Source organism: Prionailurus bengalensis, chromosome B4 (assembly GCF_016509475.1).
Source record: "Prionailurus bengalensis isolate Pbe53 chromosome B4, Fcat_Pben_1.1_paternal_pri, whole genome shotgun sequence".
Lineage (NCBI taxonomy): Eukaryota > Metazoa > Chordata > Mammalia > Carnivora > Felidae > Prionailurus > Prionailurus bengalensis.
The window spans coordinates 74,474,342-74,495,391 of record NC_057358.1 but is presented as its reverse complement, the minus strand read 5'-3'; the positions used below and the strand labels follow the sequence as shown (position 1 = coordinate 74,495,391).

Genomic DNA, 21,050 nt, shown 5'->3' with positions numbered 1-21,050 from the left:
TCCACTTCCCGCGAGTTCCAGCTCCCTCCTACACTCTTCAAGTTAGTGTTTGCAAACTCTCTCGGTTCCAGAGTCTTGTTTTGTGTAAACAGCTAGAGACAAAAACACTTCAAGGTGCCGATGGATACACACCCGGCTTCCACCCTAGTTCCGGGGAGCTGTGTGTGCAGTGCTCCTCTTTCCTGGGCTGGTGGGGAGCTGGGGGAGAGCGCCCCTGAAGCTCTGTCCAGATGCTCACGTTTGCTGATTCTGAGTGGTGGCTGGGATTGCACACATGTGGAAACTGTCCTAAAAAAAAGCGCCATCTGTTGAACCAGGTGACCCCAAGGCAGCCCCCTCCAGTAAGCAACCCAAGCCCCCATTTTTCTCCCATGCCCTTGGCCCCCATCCCTTACCCTTGCCACATACGCCCTGACACAAATAGCATGACCCGCCCCTTGGTGTCTCTCTCCAAGAATGAGTTGAAGTCTTCCCCGTCCTTCCATATCCAGGCTCATTTCCAGAGTTCCCTAGTCTAGCCCTGCATTCATGGCCACAGTAAGGTATAGAGGAGCAGACACTGAATCAATCCACCTATTGATCCAAAATCAGTTTACATTGATCCTGCACATGCTTGGGTTGGCTTCTCTCTTCAGCCTGAATTAAGAAATCTCAGCATGAGGGGCACCTGGGTGGCCCAGGTGGTTGAGCATCTGATTCTTGATTTCCGCTCAGGTCATGATCTCATGGCATCTGAGTTCAAGCCCCGAGTTGGGCTGTGTGCTGAGATCATGGAGCCTGTTTGGGATTCTCTCGCTCTCTGTCTCTGTCTGCCTCTTCCTCCCCCTCTCAAAATAAATGAACTTAAAAAAATAAAAAGAAATCTCAGAATGGAAGGTGTTCCAGTAAAAATGGAGCCGGCCTTGGCAAGAGCTCTGAGGGTGAAGGGAAAGGACACTGATGTGGATACTCCCAGGCTTTGGTGGGACCCAGGTGGGTCTCCAGCTCTGCTGGTTTCCCAAGAAGTGAGAGAACAGTGGCTGCATCCTGGCTTTGATCCTGTTGCCTGTAGGCAGGGGTGGAGGGTGTGGGGAAGGCAGAGTGAGACTTCTGTGTGGGTGAGTACAGGGGGATGGAGGGGAGAGGCTGAGACTCCAGCACATACTTGGGACCAGAGTGGGGCGGGACTGAATGAGTGTGTAGGGTGTGAACTGCACGGTGATGTGGCCTTGGGCCTGCTCCTGCTTCCCACCTCCCCTCCCTCAACCTCTCAGTCTGCATCCCACAAATCTCCCTCCCTCAGCACTTCAAAAGTAAGGCATGGAGGAAGTGGCATCAGGAGTGGCATCCAAATGGCCGGGAGCCATCTTGGATCTGAGAACCAAGGACCCCCAGGTTTCATTGCCAAGAGGTATAAGAGGGACTAGGCCAAACCAACTGGGGCCCAGCCTTCTGGGCAAAAGTGAGGCCTTTGACCTCACTGCCATTTCTATTCCCAGGGAATCCTTCCTGGGTCAAAGGCCTGGGGTCATAGTGCATCCCTCTTCCTATGCCTTCTGTTCTGTATTCCTTGTTCATTTCTGTAACAAATAGCTTTCTTCCTGTGAGGGCTACAAGTTGACTAGGACATAGTTCCTGGCCTCCAGGGTTCAGTGTCTGATGGAAAAGATATACACTGAGACAACTGCTATAAAGAGATAAGAGCCAAGAGAGGCCTGCTGGAGATACTGTGGGAATGCAAGCGGGGAGGGGCCGGGGTGGGGGGATGAGACAGTGGGTCTCCAGAGCACCTTGCAGATGCCCAGAAGTGGCCAGTTACTGGTGTGAAAACTGACCCGGGTATAAATATGACACAGGTCAGAGAGAGGAGACACAGAGCCTGAGCTGGTGCCTGTCAGCAGGAACGAGATCTCTTGCTGATATCCCCTTTATTTCCACCTTTACCCTGCCCACCACCATCCCCACTTCTGGCCGTGAATTGCACTTAAAAAGTCCCTGGATTTCTGGGCTGTAATTTGAGGTCGTTCTAGGTTTGCTTTCATAGAAGCAGCGTGCCTGGATCACAATTGGCAGGGTGCCACTGAACTCTCTCTGGCAAGGCTCACGTGGGATGTTTGTTCACTTCTGGCCATCCATTTCGAGTGGGCCATTGAACTAAAGGTTATGTACAAAAAATATGCCTCATGGAATTACTAAAAATAGCAAAAATTAGAAGCAACAAAAATGTCCAAAAAATAGGTGGATGGGAGACTGATTACATAAACCGCAGTATGTTGATGAAATACAATCTTATGCAACTCATTATGAACTGGGCTACAGAAATGCTCATGGTGTAGGAAGTGGGACACAGAACTACTATGAACTCAAGCATGTTTTAAAAAGAGATTTCAGGGGCACGTGGGTGGCTCAGTCAGTTAAGCGTCTGACTCTTGATTTCCGCTAGGGTCATGATCTCACAGTTGGTGGGATTGAGCCCTGAGTCGGGATCTGTGCCTGCTTGGGATTCTCTCTCTCACTCTCTCTCTGCCCCTCCCCAGCTCGTCCATGCTATTTCTTTCTCTCTTAAAATATGTAAATAAAAATTTAAAAAATAAAAATAAAAAGAGGTATCTGCATTAAAAAAAAAAGATAGGAAGGAAATACACCAAAAGGGTCATTGTGGTTATACAGCAATTTTTACTCACTTTGATATTTTTCCTGTATTTTCCAAAGATTTAATAATGAGCATCTTTTATTGTCTAATGAGTTAAAACCAAAATGGGACATTAGTTTATATTTTCAAAATGTGAGTTGAGCATCAAGGGAAAAGTGACAAGGATGGTGAGACGCCTAGACCCCATGTCATTGTGGCTGTCTGTCCTGGAGAAGACACAGGGGCCCAGGGTAACTTTCAATAGTTAAAGGATGCCCCACGCCTAATGGAGAAGTCTGGTGCTGTGTTCCTTGAGAGGACAGAAGTACAAGCGAAGGACAGAAGTACAAGTGTCCTCCTGTGGTGTAGCTCCATAAAAGAAGAAGCTATTAACCCAGGAGCTAACAACCCTATGGCTGTATCCAGAGACCATGAGCTTCCTGACCCCGGAAGGATCCTGCATCTGTTAGGAATGCGGAAGAAGGAATTGGAGCACGTAGCCTCCATGAAGTGCCTTCCAACTCTAGCACTTTGAGACTTCTTTTTCAATGCAGACCCTTTGCGGCCATCCTAACCACCATCTATCACCTGTTGATGCAGCCCTCTCATCAGTTAACATCTGCTTCCCACCTTTCCACATACCAAAGTGTGGCCATGGAGAGGATGACTGCCCTCCCACAAGATAGCTGGGTGAAAATACACAGGAAGAGAAAAGGAGGGAAAACTGGAAGCAAGTTGGTTTGCAGGTGCTGCTTTTTCCTTGTCATTGTTCAGGCAAGCCCAGCTCGTGACTCAGAATAGTGGAACCAGTCATTGGCCTCTTGACTCATCAGCACGTAAAGATGTGACCTTCTCGTTGTGCTCAGAGTTCAATAATCATTGTGTGGGCAATTCTAAGGTGATTGGGAAGTGGTGCTAGCCCTTAAGTAGCTTGTGGTGAGAGCCACACACAAGCATATGAAGAGAAGGGGTGAGGTGGAAAGAGCAAAATAGGAGCATAAGCCACAGGCTGTGAAGAAATGGCACTAATGCTTCTGAAGGTAACCAGGGGGTGGAGGGCACTGAGGGAGACCTCACTGGGTTCAGAGTCAGGACGGTAAGGTGGAGCAGTAAAAGAAATGCGTTCTTGGCTGGAGCTGTCCCACGCCCAAAGGCAAGGTGGTGTGAGAACACACAGCATTGAACGTGGAATAGTCTGAAGTTGCTAGAGTGGAAGGTTGGAGTTTGCGAAGGGAGGAGTACTGGAAAGATGGGTTGGAGCCAAGTGATGGCGTATGGGCTTGATCCTGAGGGGGTCGAGAAGCAGTAAGGTTCCTCCGCACACAGGTGACGTCTCCCTGAAGCAGCAATAAGAAACACGGAGGAGAGAGACTTGATTCCAGAGTTCTAATAAGAGGCAACTGAAAAAGATGAGGGAGCTCTGAACCAGAGCAGTCCTGATCATAGTGGGAAGGAGGTCAAAGGCTCAAGAGATGTCCTGGAGACAGAGTTGGCTGAGCCGTACTTTTGAGAAGGACCAGAGGACATGAGGGGTGTTGAAGATGACCATGGCCACACCTCCTGCAGACCTCCGCATTCACGCTCTAACCCTCACAGCTTCCTCAGGCTCGTCTTCCCTAATAGCTCTGGCTGCTTAGGCCTGGGAGGCACTGGCACGTCCCTGGGTTCTCCTGCCTTAGACGTTGAGCTAATTTACCTTCAGCATTGGTGCACAAACACAGGCTTGAGTTGTTCTCCCTCAAGAGACAGTTTTATCCTTTCCAGTCAGGCCACCAGCTCCTCAATGGAGGACCCAGGGCACATGCGGGTCACCTGGCAGGCACCTGTCAAAACATACACTGATTTGCCTGACTTGAAGTCCTTGACCAGTAACCTGACTCCTCCCTCCCCTCCCTGGCAGAGACCTCACTTCTGAGGACCAGATTGTGCTGCTGAAGTCAAGTGCCATTGAGGTCATCATGTTGCGCTCTAACCAGTCCTTCCTCATGGACGACATGTCCTGGACCTGTGGCAGCCAGGACTATAAGTACCGCATCAGTGATGTGACCAAAGGTACATTCGGGCTCCACCTCCACCCTCTCCAGCTCCCAGACTCTGGCTCCACCCTTCCTGGGGTCATGAGCCCTGATCAGGTACATGGGAGGGCGCTAGACAGCAATGGGGAGACAAGGGTGAGACACAGGCCCAGTCTAGGTTGGGGGCGGGGTGGGGTGGTTTGGGTGTGTGGCTCCTCAGCTCTGCCCACAGCATCTGGCCATCTCTCTCCTAGCCGGACACAGCCTGGAGCTGATTGAGCCTCTCATCAAGTTCCAGGTGGGGCTGAAGAAGCTGAACTTGCATGAGGAGGAGCATGTCCTGCTCATGGCCATCTGCATTGTCTCCCCAGGTATGGGGCCCAACAGTGGGGAATTTGGTGACCTGGGAAGGGGGAATAGGAGGCACTGAGCCCTCCTGAGGGCCAGCAGGGCAGTCTGGAGGGAGGAGTGAGCAGAAGGAGAGACAGACGAGGAAGCGCCCACTTTGCTGGGTTTGCACAGCCCATATGATGTGTGTATATTGAGGGGTCCCTCACTGCCCTGGACCCTGAGACCATAGGTGATTCATAGGTGGAACTCTGAGGAATGAGATAAATGGGTTTTCTCAGGTCACAGACAGGTCTGGATATTCCCAATATGCAGGTTCTGCTCTTGTGTGAATTGGATTTAACTTTGCAGACCTACCTGAGATCCCCTGTGGGGTTGGGTACAAAAACTTGGGGCCTATAGATGATTCTGCCCAGAAAGCTTGCCTGACTGATTTTGGAGGCAGTGTGCTGTGGTCCTTGAGCTCTTCTGTCTATTGGGTTTGGTGGAGAGAGAGAGGTTGAGGAAGAGGGAGTTATGGTCCTGGGGATGTTATATTGGTGATGAGGCCAGGCTGCTTCAGTCTGGACTATGCTGAGGGAACAAGAAAGTGGCCTCTGATCAAGGAAGGGCTGGGGACCCATGGACATGGGTTACCCTCCCCCTGCCCATGCAGCATTCATTCATTTGTTCATTCATTCATTCATTCATACACTCAGCAATGATTTATTGAGCACCTGCTAAATACCAGGCATTGTGCTGGGCATAGAGATTCAGCAGCCAACAGGACACAGACTTCTTTTCCACAAAGTGTAGGAGGAGACATTAAACAATTACTATTCAATGACTAATTTTAATGTGATGAAAGTTTTACAAATAAAGAAGTGATACTATAGCAGGGTATAATAGAAGGAGAGAACTTGATTTAGTCTGGGCCATGGAGGCAGGGGGTCATCAGGAATGGCCTTCTTGAGGAAGACCTGAAGAATCAGTAAGAGTCAAAGATACAAGAGCTAAGTTCCATGCAGAGGGAACACAAATGTGAGGTCTGGAGGCCAGAGAGCTTGACACATCAGGATACTGATGGAAAGATGGAGCATAGAGATGGAGGGAGAGAGTTGAGCTGAAGACAGGGCCAGATGGGACCTAGGACTTGATCCTAAATGCAACAGGAAGTGGTTGAGAGGCTTTAGGGAGGATGATGGTGTCACAGGTCAGCAGCCATACAGGGGTGACCTAGGAGGATGCTAAGCTTGGGCGCTGGTCTGGACATAGGGGTACTGGAGAGACTGAATATTACAGGACCTGGCTCAGAGCTCCCATGCCTTCTCCCCCTGTCTCCCTGTACTCACAGACCGTCCCGGCGTGCAGGATGCTGCGCTTGTCGAGGCCATCCAGGACCGCCTGTCCAACACATTGCAGACCTACATCCGCTGCCGCCACCCACCCCCCGGCAGCCACCTGCTCTACGCCAAGATGATCCAGAAGCTAGCTGACCTGCGTAGCCTCAATGAGGAGCACTCCAAGCAGTACCGCTGCCTCTCCTTCCAGCCTGAGTGCAGCATGAAGCTCACACCACTGGTGCTGGAGGTGTTTGGCAACGAGATTTCCTGACCAGGGCGGCTGGCAGGGGCACCCGGGTGGTGCTGCTCTTCTGGGGCCCTGTGCCCTGGCCTGGGGCAGGCTGCTGCCCGGCAGCCCTTCCCACCCCGTCAGGAGTTCAGCCCCTCCTCCCCTACCGCCCCTCCCTCCCCAGCCGCTCCCATCTCCTGCCCAACCTAACACCAGGTCTCCCTTTCCTGCCGACCACAGGCTGCCCCCAAGCCCTTGGGACTTCAGTCGTGAGGAGTTGCTGTTTATTTGACAAAGAAACTCAAATGGGGGCAGAGGGCAGAGGCCGAAGGTGGGGCCTTGCCCAGGGATGCCCCTCCCGCTCCAAAAGTGACTGCTTGGCCGATGCCGAGGGGACAGTCGGGCAGGAGCAACGCACCCATTCCTCAGGGACAGAGATACCTGTACCTCCCCCCACTCCAGGCCCCCATGTCCAGAGCCTAGTGGGGATCTCCTTCCCCCTGCCCCGCCCATGGTACATGACTAGCCACCACCCCTACCCCACCCCCATCTCAGCCTACTGCCAGTCTGTGCTGTCTTGTCCCAGGCAGTGTGCCACCGGCAGGGCTCCTCCCTTTGCCTTCCCACCCTGGCCTGTCCAGGAGACTCACTGCCAAGGATGACCAAAAACAAGGTGACAGAGGTCACAACCCCCACCCCTCTCTGTTGGCCAAAGGGCACTTGCCCGACACTTCAATGCCCACCTGCATCTCATTGCTATGGTAACAGTCTCCCTGGAAGTTGCTATGGTAAGATGGGCTTTCTCCTCCTGGCAGGGGCCGCTAGCCCAGAGCCCACCTGCTGAGAGGCCCAAGGAGAGAAGAGAGCAGGGCCTAGGAGGTAGGGGACAGGCAAACCCAGCCTCACAGGAGGGTGGTGGGTGGTGGCCACAGCTGTCTGGTGTCCAAGCCCACGGCTCCTTGACCTGGATCTAACAGGTTGGTCGAGCTGAGAGCTTTCCTTCCAACGATCCACGTGGCAAGACTGAGTTGCCCCCAGGTTGCAGAGAAGTGCCTAGCAGCGTCCTCACCCTCGCCCTGCCAGTGCCTTACCTCCCATCCAGGAGAGAGAGAACCAGTGGCCACGGGTGCTGGAGGAGCCTCACCCGAGGATGGTCAAGTGTGATGCAGAGATGGGAGCACCTTCCCAAACACTTCATGGTCTGGAGAAGCAGTGCCCCTCTGCATGCCAGCAGGCCACCTCTTTTCCACTTGGCAGGGTAGGATGGAAGAGAAGAACCCTCAGACAGACCCCGACAGCCCAGGCCATGCTCTCCCCCCGCCCATCTGGGCGTAGTTCCCAGACTGCCGTCCCCCAGAGACCCAGGAGCTAGTGCTCCAACACCTCGTTGTGGGAGGAGGGAGAGCGGGCTGGCTGTTGGGGACTAGGCAGAGGGAGGACCTAGGGGTGGAGTCACGTGGGGCTGGTTCCCTTCTTATTCTCACTCCACCACCACCCCCAAATCTGGAAGGGGTGGGGGGGTACCTAACTTCCGACTCCATTTTCCCTTCCAGAGCTAGCCCAGCCCAGGAGGCGGGAGCTCTTGTTCTGTTTACTCTGGGGTGGGGTCCCCGGGTACGTGAGTCATAGGTGTGTGGGACCACTGCAGACGGGGCTCTTCCGGGAGTCAGAGAGGGTCCCTCGGATCGCTGCTTGAGTTTGGGGAGCACAGCCGCATTCGAGATCTCAATGGTGGGGGGGGGGGGGTAGTCCCTGTCAGTCGATGCCGCCTCCACCCTCCTCTGTTCTCCCAAAGCCCCGGGAGCAATCAGACTCACTGTGAGCACCATCCGTGTCCACCGGGCCCAGTGTTTCTTCCAGTGGGGAAGCACCTGAGAGCCACGTTTCTTACCGCACAATACCATCTGTATGGCCAAGTCTGACATTCATCAGCCGTGAGCCATTTCCAGAATCAGACTCCGTTTTGTACTACGTTCGAATGTAGCAGGTGGTAGACGCCACTGATGAGGAGATATTTCTGGGCGAAACACTTACTTTGCAAAAATTCCATACGCCGGTTATTGGTATTGTCCTTGCTTTTCTTTTACAAATTAGGGCGAGAGCCTGGTTGGATTCTGCAGAAGACTTTGGTCTCACTGGCTAGTCAGTGGGAAAAAAGGTTTAAAAATCGCTACACTAGTTCAACTCCCTTGCTAAGGAAAATGGACGTTTAGAAGGAAGTGTGGCTGGCCAAGCTCAGACAGTTAGTTAGGAGGGGTCCGGAGCTGGCCTGGACTGTGAACCCCCAGACCAGTGCTCTCTTCACAAACCACGCTCAAGCTCGGGCCCCTGAAGGCTAACCTGGTCCCTTAGGGGAAGGTCTGGATTTTAGACAGCAAACCTAGATCCTGGACCCCTGCCTTCCTTCCTTGAGTTGTCACCCTCCTGACCCATCAGGAGGAGGGGGAGGAGGGACACCTCAGCCTGTGTCTCAATGTGAATCAGACCCCCCACCCCTAACGTGGCCCTGGCCGAACGGGGTCTCTGCCTCATCTCTGTATCATGCTGTTGCCTTATCAATAAAGTGCATTTGTGTTTGTAATGTCTCTACCTTCCCAGGTCCCCCTCTCCCCCTGCCTTCTCCAGGGCACCCGACCGGCCACCCTGGGAACACCAGCTGCTCAGCTCTGGGGCCCACAGCACCAGCTCACTACCAAAGGGAAGTCTAGGAGTAGGGGAGGAAAAGACTGGAGGAAAAGTGAGGTGTCACAGGACTGGATTGGGAGAAAATATTATCACCTATTGTTTTAGAATATGAGAATGAAGGCAGACATTTAGAAGTCTAAAACCTTTAACGTATATTATTGGAAATGCTGGTAAGTGTGCACCAGAATGCCAAAGACAAGATCCTGGGACATGGGAAAGTCCTGCTGGCTAACGAGAAGCAAGTTGGAGAATCCAGGGGAGGCCCACAGAGAAGCTTGGAATGTAAGACAGATCTGGTGCAAGGAATAAAGGAGCAAAAGAAGACTTTAACGAGTGTCTCTTGAGCGATTTCCAAGACAGTAACAATTTGCCAGAAATTTGTCAAATAAACCAATGAAGAGCGCTTTGCTTATGGGAACGCAATTGGCTTATACTTCACATACCACTTACTTTATGGCAAGAACCACCGTAAATAAATGCCTTACGCAAACCAACTTGCTTTATCCTTCCACAGACCCTGGAGGAGGTGGGTTACTGAGAGCCCCATCTGACAGAGGGGGTAACTGCCCAAATCCACACTTATGGCAAGTGACAGAGATGGGATCTGAACCCTTGGCAGCTGGCTCCAGAAGCCATTAACTAACTGCTGCCCTATTCTGCTTCCCACTGAGTCGAGGAGCCCGACAAAGGACAGACAGTCTTGCCAGCTCTCTACTAGAGAGGATGCAAGGGAGGTTCCCACTCCCCAAGTAGGTCCTGAGAAGGGGAAATGGGCGGCGGTGGGTCAAACAGCGCTCCCAGAGAGCACGTGGTCATGTGCGTTGGGTCCCAACAAGTGTGGCACTAACCTGAGAGCCTCAAGAGTGAAAAGCACTGTTGACAAAAATGTGCCTCGCGTTCGACATGCGGTGCCGGTGACTTGGGGAATTGCAAATGAGTCCTGTGCCTACACAGGACTCCCAGGAGACCCGGAGGAGCCCATGCACCCCGCTCCACTCCCCGAGGAAGTGAGGTTTATGATACAGGCAGCACCCCCCAAACACAGCACGCAAAAATAACCGACCAAAGACACCGCGCTGTGATCTGTGAGTGGGGAAATTGTGCTCAATCCGTGTGTTTATTTCAGGATAAGTCTGCTAGTCTGGGGACCTGTAGACGTGATTTACTTTAATTTTTCAGCAGTATCTGACAAGACGTCAAGGGAAAGGCTAAAGTGTGTCGCCATGAGATGGGAGAGTAGGAGAAGAATTAGGGATCGAGCTTGAAGGCTGTTTTGTCACGAAAGACGAACGGGCTTAGAGAAGGAAATTGCCAGCTACATACAAGGGCGTCCTCTGGCTGGAGAAGTGTGAAGAGAAGGGGCGCCTGGGTGGCTCAGTCCGTTACGCGTCTGACTTCAGCTCAGGTCATGATCTCACAGTTTGTGGGATCGAGCCTCACGTCGGGCTCCGTGCTGACAGCTCGGAGCCTGGAGCCTGCTTCGGGGGTCTGTGCCTCCCTCAGACCTTACGGTTACGATAGAGCGATTTTAAGTTCTCACAGTGCAAGTTTTGGTTCTATACCTGTGCTCTTCAGTAACGTCACCAGAGGTGACTGTTTAAATTCCAATTCATGAAAAAGTAAAATAAAAGCAGACGTTCAGCTCTTCCATTGCACTGGCCGCGTTTCCAGCGCTCCATAGCCCCAGGGCTGCGGGAACGGACAGTGCAGATTCAGGACGCTTCCCTCGTGGCACAAAAACCCATTGGGCAAGTGCTCGTCTGCACAGGGCATTCCCGTCTGGTACCAGCCGTGGGTGATAGGCTTCTAAATCACAGCTTTATCCAGAAGCTTCCCTTGACATCGAGCAAGGCTGTAACCGGACTGCTGTGAACAGGTCTGCCCCTTAAAAAAGACACAAAGGGAAAACACTCACAGGCCACGGGGTCGAGAGCTCGGAGCTTTACGTGGCATAAATAGGCCGGCGGTGTGCCAGGAAATATGGATTCCTTCGGCCCCGGGGGGGTCCAAGCAAACGGGGCCCGTCTGGACTGGCAGACAGAACCCACCAGTCGGTGGCTCCTGCTTCATGTGCCAGGGTGCCTTGGAGTTTCTCTGCAGCTTGGGGCCCACCTCCCAGCGTGGCCAAGGGGATGCCTCATTCTGCCGATGCCCTCTCGGGGATTGGTGCCGGGTACAGGCAAGGAGCCTGGGAGGCTCCCGGAGGAGCCTGTGCTCCAAGTGACCAGGAACCCGGGGGGGGGGGGGGGGGGGGATGTGGAGCAGTGGCCGGTGGGGGTCACTGCTCCAGACAACTGCTTTGAATCTCCGTATTCAGACACGTCTTACAGGATATGTGAGAGTGCGACTGGTCAGGTTCCGGGGGAAGCGGACCCTGCAATGCGGTGCGAAGCACAGGGACTTTCCTGAAGAGTGGCCTCAGGATCGCCGGCTTTGGCGGCAGGGAAGCCCATAGGATCGGGGAGAGGGAGAAGTCCGGCTGCCGCGCGGTCTCAGTCATGGCCTCAACTGACCCTTATGGGGAGTTCTGAAACTGGGACGACCCCTTCACCTTGCCCCAAGTTGGGGCGAGGAAGCCGGCTCTCGTATTCTTGCATTATTAGGTAGTCATTGGATGCAGGCGGTCTCCAGGAAGGGAGCGTGACCTTAACGGGACCTTGAGTTGAGCTAGGTGGCTCTTTTCAGCCAAGGGCAGGTAGGACGGGGTGGGGGTGGGGGGTTCTTCACATTCTGTACAACCAGGCAGGGCCTTTCAGAGCGGGCTGCTCTGCCTCGGGGTGGTGGGGGAGGGGGGCAGAAGGCTTAAAGGCCCTGCCTTTTGGCTCTCTGATAGTCCCCGAGGTCCCTCCGGGAGGAGGGTGTCCCCAACCTCTCCCCAGCTAGAAACAATCTAGTGCTTTCTCCCAAATCATCTTGATCTTCACCACTAGGTGGTGCTACTGCCCTACAGGGACAGGTTTGAGCCACTTGCTTGGCTTCTTCTCCCCCCCCTCCCCCACTGCTCCTCCCTCTATCTCCTGCTCTGGCCTTTATCTCTGTGAAGGTGGCTGAGATCCAGCAAGGCTCTGGCTCCCTGCTGCTGGAGGCACCTGGTGCTGTTTACATCTCCTCATGCCAGGAACTAAGCAGGACGGACCAGGGACCTGCTGTCTGGCTTCCCAGACTGCCTCTGGAGTCACAGCCAGGGGAGAATCTGACACACCTTAGCCAAGAGCCCCCCCAAGGTTGAGCTCTTATGTCCTCTGGACACACTCGATGATGGCTCCAGGTTCCCTCTGAGATCCAGCCTGGTTGTGCAGTCCCCTTTAGTGCTTTCAAGCACAAGCACTGAGCTCAATGCTGGGGATACAGAGACGAATGACAGTCACTGCCCCCACAAGAGGTACAGTCCAATCAGAGAAGACAGACCTACAAACAGACCGTCCCCCAGCGGCACAAGCAGAAGCCACCAAGGAGATGTCAAGCAGAACATTCGATGTCATGAACTGCTGGGTCCCTGTCCCGGCTCTGCCACCTGCTACCTGTGGGAACTTGGGCAAGTTCCTTAATGGTTTTGAGCTTCAGAATCTTCCTCTATAGAAGGGCCACGAAACGGTGTCTACTTCTAGGTTTGTTGTTGCGATATGATCTGGGTAAAAAGCTTATCACGCTACCTGGATGCAGCCATGACTCAGAAATGCCGGGCAGCATCATTACTACTTTGCAGAGCGGAGGGATGGTCAGATAAGTTTTCATTAGGAGCTGACATTGCTCCCACCCTCTGGCCACTCATCCAGAGGGACTCTCTGACCCCTCCTCCATATCTCAGCCTCTGGACTTGTGGGCACCTGCTCCTCAAATAGCTGTTAGAGCCAGGGGAAGGCATCACCGCCATCTGGCCACCAGAGGGCGGGTGTGCAACTTAATAAGCCAAAGCTAGCCCCTACCTACACAGTCGTGTTGGAGAGAAAAGTGTGGGGAAGAGATGGGAAGACAGGCACGTAAATCTGAAACTCATGGAACTCTAGTTATACTGTCCCCAGCTTCTTTCCATTATGGTCTTTCTTTACCAGTATCCGTTAGACACTTGCTCCTTTGGCAAGGTCCAAAGCCCACGGTGATCCAGCCTGTCTGCCTCCCATGTGTCACCGGCCAGATGTTGAAACTCAAGCTCCTACTGGGTCCAACCACTTGCCGCTCTCTGACCATGTGCCTCGGTGGTCAGCCTCCCCGCGAGTGGCTCTCAACGTCTTGGTCTTAGGACCCCCTTACCCTATTAAAAATAAGGACCCTGGGGCAGCTGGGTGGCTCAATCGGTTGAGTGTCTGACTTCGGCTCAGGACACGATCTCGTGGTTCATGAGTTTGAGCCCCACATGAGGTTCGCTGCTGTCAGCCTCTCAGCACAGCACAGAACCTGCTTCGAATCCTATGTCCCCCTCTCTCTGCCCCTTCCTGGCTTGTGCTCTCCCAAAATTAATAAATATTAAAAAAAAAAAAAAAGAGGACCCCCAGGGAACTTCTGTTTATGTGGGTTATACCTATCAATATTTGCCATGTTGGAAATTTAAACTGAGAAAATTTTAAACTATGTATTAAATTTTTAAAAACGTTAAATAACAATAATGAATGTAAGTTAACATAAATAATACATTTTTTTATTAAAAATAAACTTTCTCCATTGATGCCTGGGTGGCTCGGCTAGTTAAGTGTCCGACTCTTGGGGCGCCTGGGTGGCTCAGTCGGTTGAGTGTCCAACTTCGGCTCAGGTCACGATCTCACGGTCCGTGAGTTCGAGCCCCGCGTCAGGCTCTGTGCTGACCGCTCAGAGCCTGTAGCCTGTTTCCGATTCTGTGTCTCCCTCTCTCTCTGACCCTCCCCCATTCATGCTCTGTCTCTGTCTCAAAAATAAATAAACGTTTAAAAAAAATTTTTTTTTTTAAAAAGTGTCCGACTCTTCATCTCAGCTCAGGTCTTGATCTCAGGGTTGTGAGTTCAAGCTCCGCGTCGGGCTCCGCGCTGGGCGTGAAGCCTACTTAAAAAATGAAATGAGGGGCGCCTGGGTGGCGCAGTCGGTTAAGCGTCCGACTTCAGCCAGGTCACGATCTCGCGGTCCGTGAGTTCGAGCCCCGCGTCAGGCTCTGGGCTGATGGCTCGGAGCCTGGAGCCTGTTTCCGATTCTGTGTCTCCCTCTCTCTCTGCCCCTCCCCCGTTCATGCTCTGTCTCTCTCTGTCCCAAAAATAAATAAAAACGTTGAAAAAAAATGAAATGAAATAATAAACTTTTTCCAAAGGAAAACAAATTTAGTGGCGAGAAGGTATTGTTTTACAGGTTTGCAAATCTCTTTAATGTCTGGCTCAATAGGACGCAGCTAGATTCTCATACCTGGTTCTGCATTCCATCTGTTAGGATATCACACATCATGGAACCTCTAGAAAATTCCTGTGTACCCAGTGAAAGAATGAGAGTAACAAGGCAGACAATGCCTTAGTATTATTATGAAAGCAGTTTTGACCTCGCAAAGCCCCTAAATGGGGCTCAGCGGCACACAGGGATCCCCAGACTATACTTTGAGACCCTCACTGTACATTCTTGTACGCCCTCCACGCCCTCCTCTCATTGTTTATCCCCCCAGTTTTCTCATCTGAGCAGATTCCTACCACTTCTTCCGTTGTCAGCTCAGGCTTCACGTCTTTCACACGTTCTTCCTGGAACTTCACCGTGCTGTTTTACCCTCTTTTCCCAGAGGGTAGAGGGTGCACCTCCTCCCACCCCCGCTTTGTAGAATGAAGTGTCTCTTGTAGTGGGTTTGAAATTTCTGTTTTGCCTTTGGGGCTCCCTGCCAGGCTGGAATAAGGGAGCGATTCCAGAAATGCAGCCAAATAAATGGACACATGAGTGAATGCATCCGAGGCAGGGTGCTGCCCACCTTCTGTTAGCATCTAAAAGATCTGATCTTCACAACAGACGTCAAGTGAAAAAAATTCTGCTCGGGTCCCTGCTGGAAAATGAAATGCAAACGGACTTATGCAAATTTAAACACCTTCCCTTGAACTTTGGAAACTGAGAAGTTAAGTCCCTGTGGCTTCAGAACCCATACGCTCACTAACCACCTCTCCCTAAAGCCTCTGCCACGTCCCCCTCATTCTGTGTGTGGACAGTTTGTTTTTGAACCAAAATGCAGAACTTCGTACTTGCCTCTATCCATAGGTATCTGACTTGATTTATCCCACATCTTAGCCTGCTCAAGTCCTTTGAATCCTCATTTTGTCATTCAATATTCCGACCATCTCCCCTGGCCTTATAGCTTCCAAAACTTAGGTCGGCGGACCATGTGCTGAATTAACCAAGGCAGAGCCGAAGACTACGCCCCGCTGTGGTGGACGTTAGCTCGCTGACCAGGAACGCTTCGGTTCAGTTGCTCACCGGGAGCGAGAGGAGGGGGCAGACAACGAGAGATTGTGTCTCGGGAGACGGGAGTGGTTGGAAAGGCTCAGGCGCCCGCAGGAATTGGGGGAACTCGTCAGTGCTTCCGCAGTCCACCCCTCTTTGGGACCCAACGTTATCACCCAAGCCTGAACATACCTGATCTGAGCCCTGGATCGGAGATCCCGGGATATCTGATATCAAGAATGCAGAGATGGATCACATATCAAATTCCCAGCTGGTTTGTTCTGCATATTCCGTCTGAGCTGGGCTCAAGGCAGAAAGGCCTCGTCTCCCAGGTGCTGCTTCTGAGGAGAGGGAGGCTGGAGGCAGTGGGCAGAATTCTCCTTCGGCACCCACACCTCAGTGGAGAGTGGAGAAGTCACGAGTAGCCCCGTCCCACATTCCTCATTTGGCTTCATGAGGCCACCCCACTGTCCTTTTCACCTGCACACAGAATCCTACAGGACACCTAGAAAGGCCCGGGCCACTCTGCTCCAACCCCACCTCATTGAAAATCCTGCCCATGCCTGTGGACATCTGCGGCAGCAGGAGGGTCAGGAGAGGGCTGCCCTTCTGTGTCTGTGCCTGGCTCCCTTCATCCATTCGACGGGCAGGATGGGCCGGGCAGCTCAAGCAGCCCATCAGGAAAGGTTTGGCAGCCCAGGTCAGCCCGGCCTGGGTGCGGAGGACCGTGAGCACCAGGTTCAGAGTGCCAGGGAAACCCCTTCCGAGAGTGTCGCCTCAGTTTCCTCCAGCTACCCCCAGCCCCACCCCCAGTCCCTCGGATTTAAATTTCTTCCCCTCTCCCACCATGGAGCCCTGGGGCGAGGGCTGCAGGGAGGGGAATGTGGAACAGCCAGCTGTGGGTAGGGTGGGGATGGGGAGAAGTGATAAAGGGGATAGGAGAGAAGCCAGCCCCACTTCCTCTCTGATAGGACCCACCCCAGGGGCTCCCTGCCTTCTGCCCTGTGTACAGGCAGGCCTCCAGGTGGCAGGGGAGTGGACGGGAGGAAAGGCAGGATACCTGTGGCCTTTGGAGGGGACCCGTGCTCGCCTGTTGGTTCATTCTTTGAGCAAATGCATACCCAGGTCCTCCTACCCCAAACCAGCACAGTATTAGGCTAAGGGGGCAGCATAGACACAGGGAGCTCAGGGGCTCTCCCGCCCTCTCTCCTGCCTTCCTGGCTGCAGGGAAGCAGCCAAGCTAGTGAAGCAGAGCATCCTCTTCTGTAAGCAAAGATAATAGTGATACTAACCGCATAGGTGCTATGAAGCCTGAGTGAATGAAAACATAGCATTTAGAATAGTGCCTGGCGCTATCCTCTTCCTTGAAAGGAGCACCCTCCCCTCACCGCGCATCCATGGCCAAGTCGTGGCTGGAGGAGGCAGAAGTTGGAACTCACAGGTGGGCCTGCCAAGGACCGGGCTGGCACTCCAGCGGTGCTCCCGGTCCTGCTCTCCCCCCTGGCTCTAGCACCTGCTGGCAGGGCAGCTTTTGCTTGAGTGGAGCGCCCCCCCCTCCCCCAAGGCAGGAGGAGCTGATGCGGGAGAGCCGGTTGACCATGCCTGGCTCGAGGGCACCCTGTTCCAGACCAGGGCTCTGCTCCACCCCATTATCTCCTCCTGCAAAGCCTCCTCCACCCATCAACCCCCAACCGAGATTATAGACCCTCAACTGTCTCCAACTGCTCTGATTCCGGGATAAGGGCTGGACACTTGTCCCCGCTCCACACACTCCCTAGCAACCCCCACCTCTATCACGGGGTGTTGAGAGGAGGCTGCATGTTCTCTGGGAGCTAGGGAGCGGGGAGGGGGGCAGATGTCCCAGGGACTGCCCCCGCCCCCCCCCCCATGGGGAGAGATCTAAAGTCTCCCTCGGGTCCTCCTCTTGATTCAGGGCTGCTCTGTCTTTCTTGTCCCTGCTTCTCTGTGTCTCCGGGCTGCGTTGGCAGTTTCTGCCTCTCTCGGTTGCTCTTCCCCCACCCCCAGAGCACACCTGGCTCCTCACATCAGATAACCCAACCACAGCAGCTCCCCTCACCCCTACTCGGCTTCCAGTAGCCCCCTCCTTGCCCCTTGCTCTCTTTCTCCACCTCTTCCTCCCCTGCCTCCCCCACATCGTAGCTCCTGACTCACCTAGATTCTGGGGTGGGGGCAACAAAGCCTTATGGCCCTACTGGGTGATGAGGGCGTGAGAAGACAACTCTTTCTATCCCCTAATACACTCTCCACATTCTCTCTCTCCCTCTCTCTCCCTCCTCTCTCTCTCTCTCTCTCTCTTTCAATCACACACACACACACACACACACACACACACGGTGGAAACTCTATACTCCTGTGCCCTGAAGGAAACAGAGTGGGGGGCAGGGACTCAGCCTTGAGGTATGAGGAAAATCCAGCCTGAGGAAGTGAGGGGGTGGAGTGGGGGGTCGCAGAAAGGGGCTGCCTCTGGGGCTGGGGGTTCTACAGCTTTTAAGCCAGAGAAACTTCTTCCCTTTTCCAGGCCTTCCTGTTTGTGAGAGGTCACCTCTCGTCCTAACACCACAGGGTCTTCCCAGCAGGGCTTCCTTCGGGCCAGGTTCTGGGCTGGGGACCGGGGCAGGTTCCATCTGGGCCATTCTCAGCCCCAGCCCCTGCCTCCCACATACCCCACCCCCCAACAAAGGCCAAGTAGGGAGCAGCTGGGGTGGGGGCTCGGGGAGAGCAGGTAAGTCATAGTGGGAGGGAGCAGTGGGGCACAGGGGCAGTGGGGCAGGGACTGGTAGGTGCCTGGGAGCTGGGGACGGACGTTTTAATGCCTCTCGACAACAAGTGAATCATAGGCAAATTATGTGGAAATGAGGGCATAAATAAAGATGTGTTATTTCAAGGCCCCAGTGTGCCGATGTATTAAGAGAGCCGAGGGGGAGGAACAGCGGGCTGCCCGGGCCGGATGGTGCCTGTAGGTGGGGCCCAGGTAGAGTTCCTGTGGGGGCTGTGGAGGTGGTGGCCCACTCCCATCTCCTGTCACCTTCGAGGAGACATGAAGCGGGTAGGTGGCAACCACAGCCCACCAACTCCTCCCCCAGAGCAGAGTGGTCCTCCCATCCCCTAAGCAACTTGGTGATCCCCCAACCCTCCCCTAACCTCCCCGGGGCCACCGCTACCCCCACACTCTGCTCCCTTTCCCCAGGGCCCTCTCTGGACTTCTCTGGGTCCTGTCCTCCGGGGTCTGCCCCTCCACGCCCAGGACGAGGCCCCTTCAGCGGCCCAGGGGCCGGTGAAGCTCCGGGAGCTTGGAACCCAGACAGGGGATCTGAGCTTCACCCATGGGAAGAGCGCTGTGCGAACGTAGTGGACAGCACCTGGCACGTGCACAGAGCGCCATAAATAACCCCGCTGCCTGAACGGATCTGTGACCTCCTTGCCACGGCCCTCCTGGTCGCCCAGTCCAGGCTCAGGATCAACCTTCATCCCCACTCTCCGTCCCCACCGTGTTGACGATCAGTAAATGACCGGAAAAACATGTGTACTCACTCCCCTACATAATCAGCTCCTGCTGGGTATTTCCTTTTGATCTTTGTCTTTATGTCCCTGGTGGGTTTGTTTTTTTTTTAATACAGTTGCCACCACAGTGCATAAACAAATCGCTATTCTCCTGTGCTGCTCTATTGCGTTCATAAACATCTTTTTAACAGCTTCATAATTTTCTATTAAGTGGAAATATAATTTGCCTCACAACTTTCCAGTTGTAGGTGTTCAAGTTGTTTTGAACTTTCCATCTTCTACAGAGTGCGGTGGTGAGCATCATTATTCCACGCCCCCTCCTGAATTCTGGCTGTGGAAATCTAGTTGAGGGTACATTGGGCGGCATAATTGAGCAAAGGTGTATAGCTCTTACTATATATTGCCAAATTGATTTCAAAAGGGTGAAAGTCATGATTTCAAAACATGTCAATGTCACCACACTCTCACTAATGTTTGAAAACAGTGTCTACCTTCGTCTTATTTTATTTTTTGTTTGTTATAAAGAGAGAGAGAGAGAGGGGGGCGCCTGGGTGGCTCAGTCGGTTAAGGGTCTGACTTCAGCTCAGGTCGTGATCTCACGGGCCGTGAGTTCGAGCCCCGCGTCGGGCTCTTTGCGGACAGCTCAGAGCCTGGAGCCTGCTTTGGATTCTGTGTCTTCCTCTCTCTCTGCCCCTCCCCTGCTTACACTAATTCTCTGTCTCTCTCTCTCAAAAATAAATAAACATTAAAAGTTAAAAAAAAAAAATAAAAGAGAGAGAGAGTGAGAGTGGGGGGGGGGGAGGGCAGAGAGAGAGGATCTTAAGCAGGCTTCACGCTCAGCACAGAGCCCGATGCGGGGGCTCAATCCCATGACCATGGGATCAAAACCTGAGCTGAAACCAAGAGTCAGATGCTCAACCGACTGAGCCACCCAGGCGCCCCAGCCTTCATCTTATTTTAATTGGCATTACTTTGATGACAATTAAGCTGAACATTCCCCTACCTCGCCTACTAGCTGTATTTCCTCTTTCCCTGAAGAGCCTTTGCTTTGCTTTGAACTTGAGTCTACCACTGTTTTAGCGTTCATTAGCAATTTGTGTGAGCTCTTTGTGTAAGAACAGCTTTAAAGCATCATCAGTTGCGACTGAGTGCTGATCTCTCCTCAACCTTCTCTTCCACTCTGGATTCTGACATGGCACTTCCTCTTGCTTCATTTAAATCTCTGACTGCTCCCTCTCAGCCTCCTCCCCTGGCTGCCACCCCCCTGCCCACCCAAAACCTTTGTTCTCTCAAGTTTCTGTATTTAGCCATCTTTCCGGTTCCCGTCCCCTTACCCCCCTCTTTTCCCTGCTCTTATGATCTCATCCACCCCTACCTACAACTCCAGCTCTCACTGGTGATCCCAGATCTTTATTTTGCCCTCCCCCCTCAGACAACAACTGTCCATCCAACATCCCCTGAGTGTCCCACCGGCCTCTACACACCACACATCCACAGCTTGACTCTGTATTTCCTCCAGATTCACGTCTCCTTCCATGTTCCCTAACTTTGCCGACTGAATTGCTTTGGGTTTGGGGTTGTGTTTGGAAGGGGAAAGAGGAGGGTAGGAGGCTAGCACACCTGGAGAGGAAATAGGTTTCTACCAACCTGCGGCTTAGAGCAAGAGGTCTAGGAAGAGGAGGAGAAGATTGGCTGTCTAGAAAGAGGCTCCTCTGTGACTCAGTTTCCCTGCTTGCCTAAATGTTAGGACTTGGTTCCAGGTCTAGCGATGGATGCTTGAAAATCAAAGTGGGGGGCCTCCCTCATAGGACAAATTAACCCTTCACATGGACCTCACTGGCCCCCTCCTCCACTTCTGGGGCCCCTTCCCCAGCAAGGGACTAGAAGGGCTGAAGAAGAAACTCAGCTACCAGCCATCTAGACCTCTTCTGTGCACTATAGCAGCC

General features: G+C 53.2%; 1 protein-coding gene across 3 annotated transcripts in view; it reads left to right on the top strand.

Moving 5' to 3' along the window:
• The window catches only part of VDR (vitamin D receptor), a 58,088-nt gene extending 48,978 nt beyond the window's left edge, over nucleotides 1-9,110 (top strand). For all 3 annotated transcript variants that reach the window (XM_043563739.1, XM_043563743.1, XM_043563742.1), the window contains exons 7-9: nucleotides 4,512-4,663; nucleotides 4,881-4,997; nucleotides 6,308-9,110. In XM_043563739.1, the coding sequence (XP_043419674.1) occupies nucleotides 4,512-4,663; nucleotides 4,881-4,997; nucleotides 6,308-6,567 (529 nt within the window). In that variant the 3' untranslated portion in view covers nucleotides 6,568-9,110. The remainder of the gene's footprint in view (nucleotides 1-4,511; nucleotides 4,664-4,880; nucleotides 4,998-6,307) is intronic.
• The last annotated feature ends 11,940 nt before the right edge of the window (nucleotides 9,111-21,050 follow it).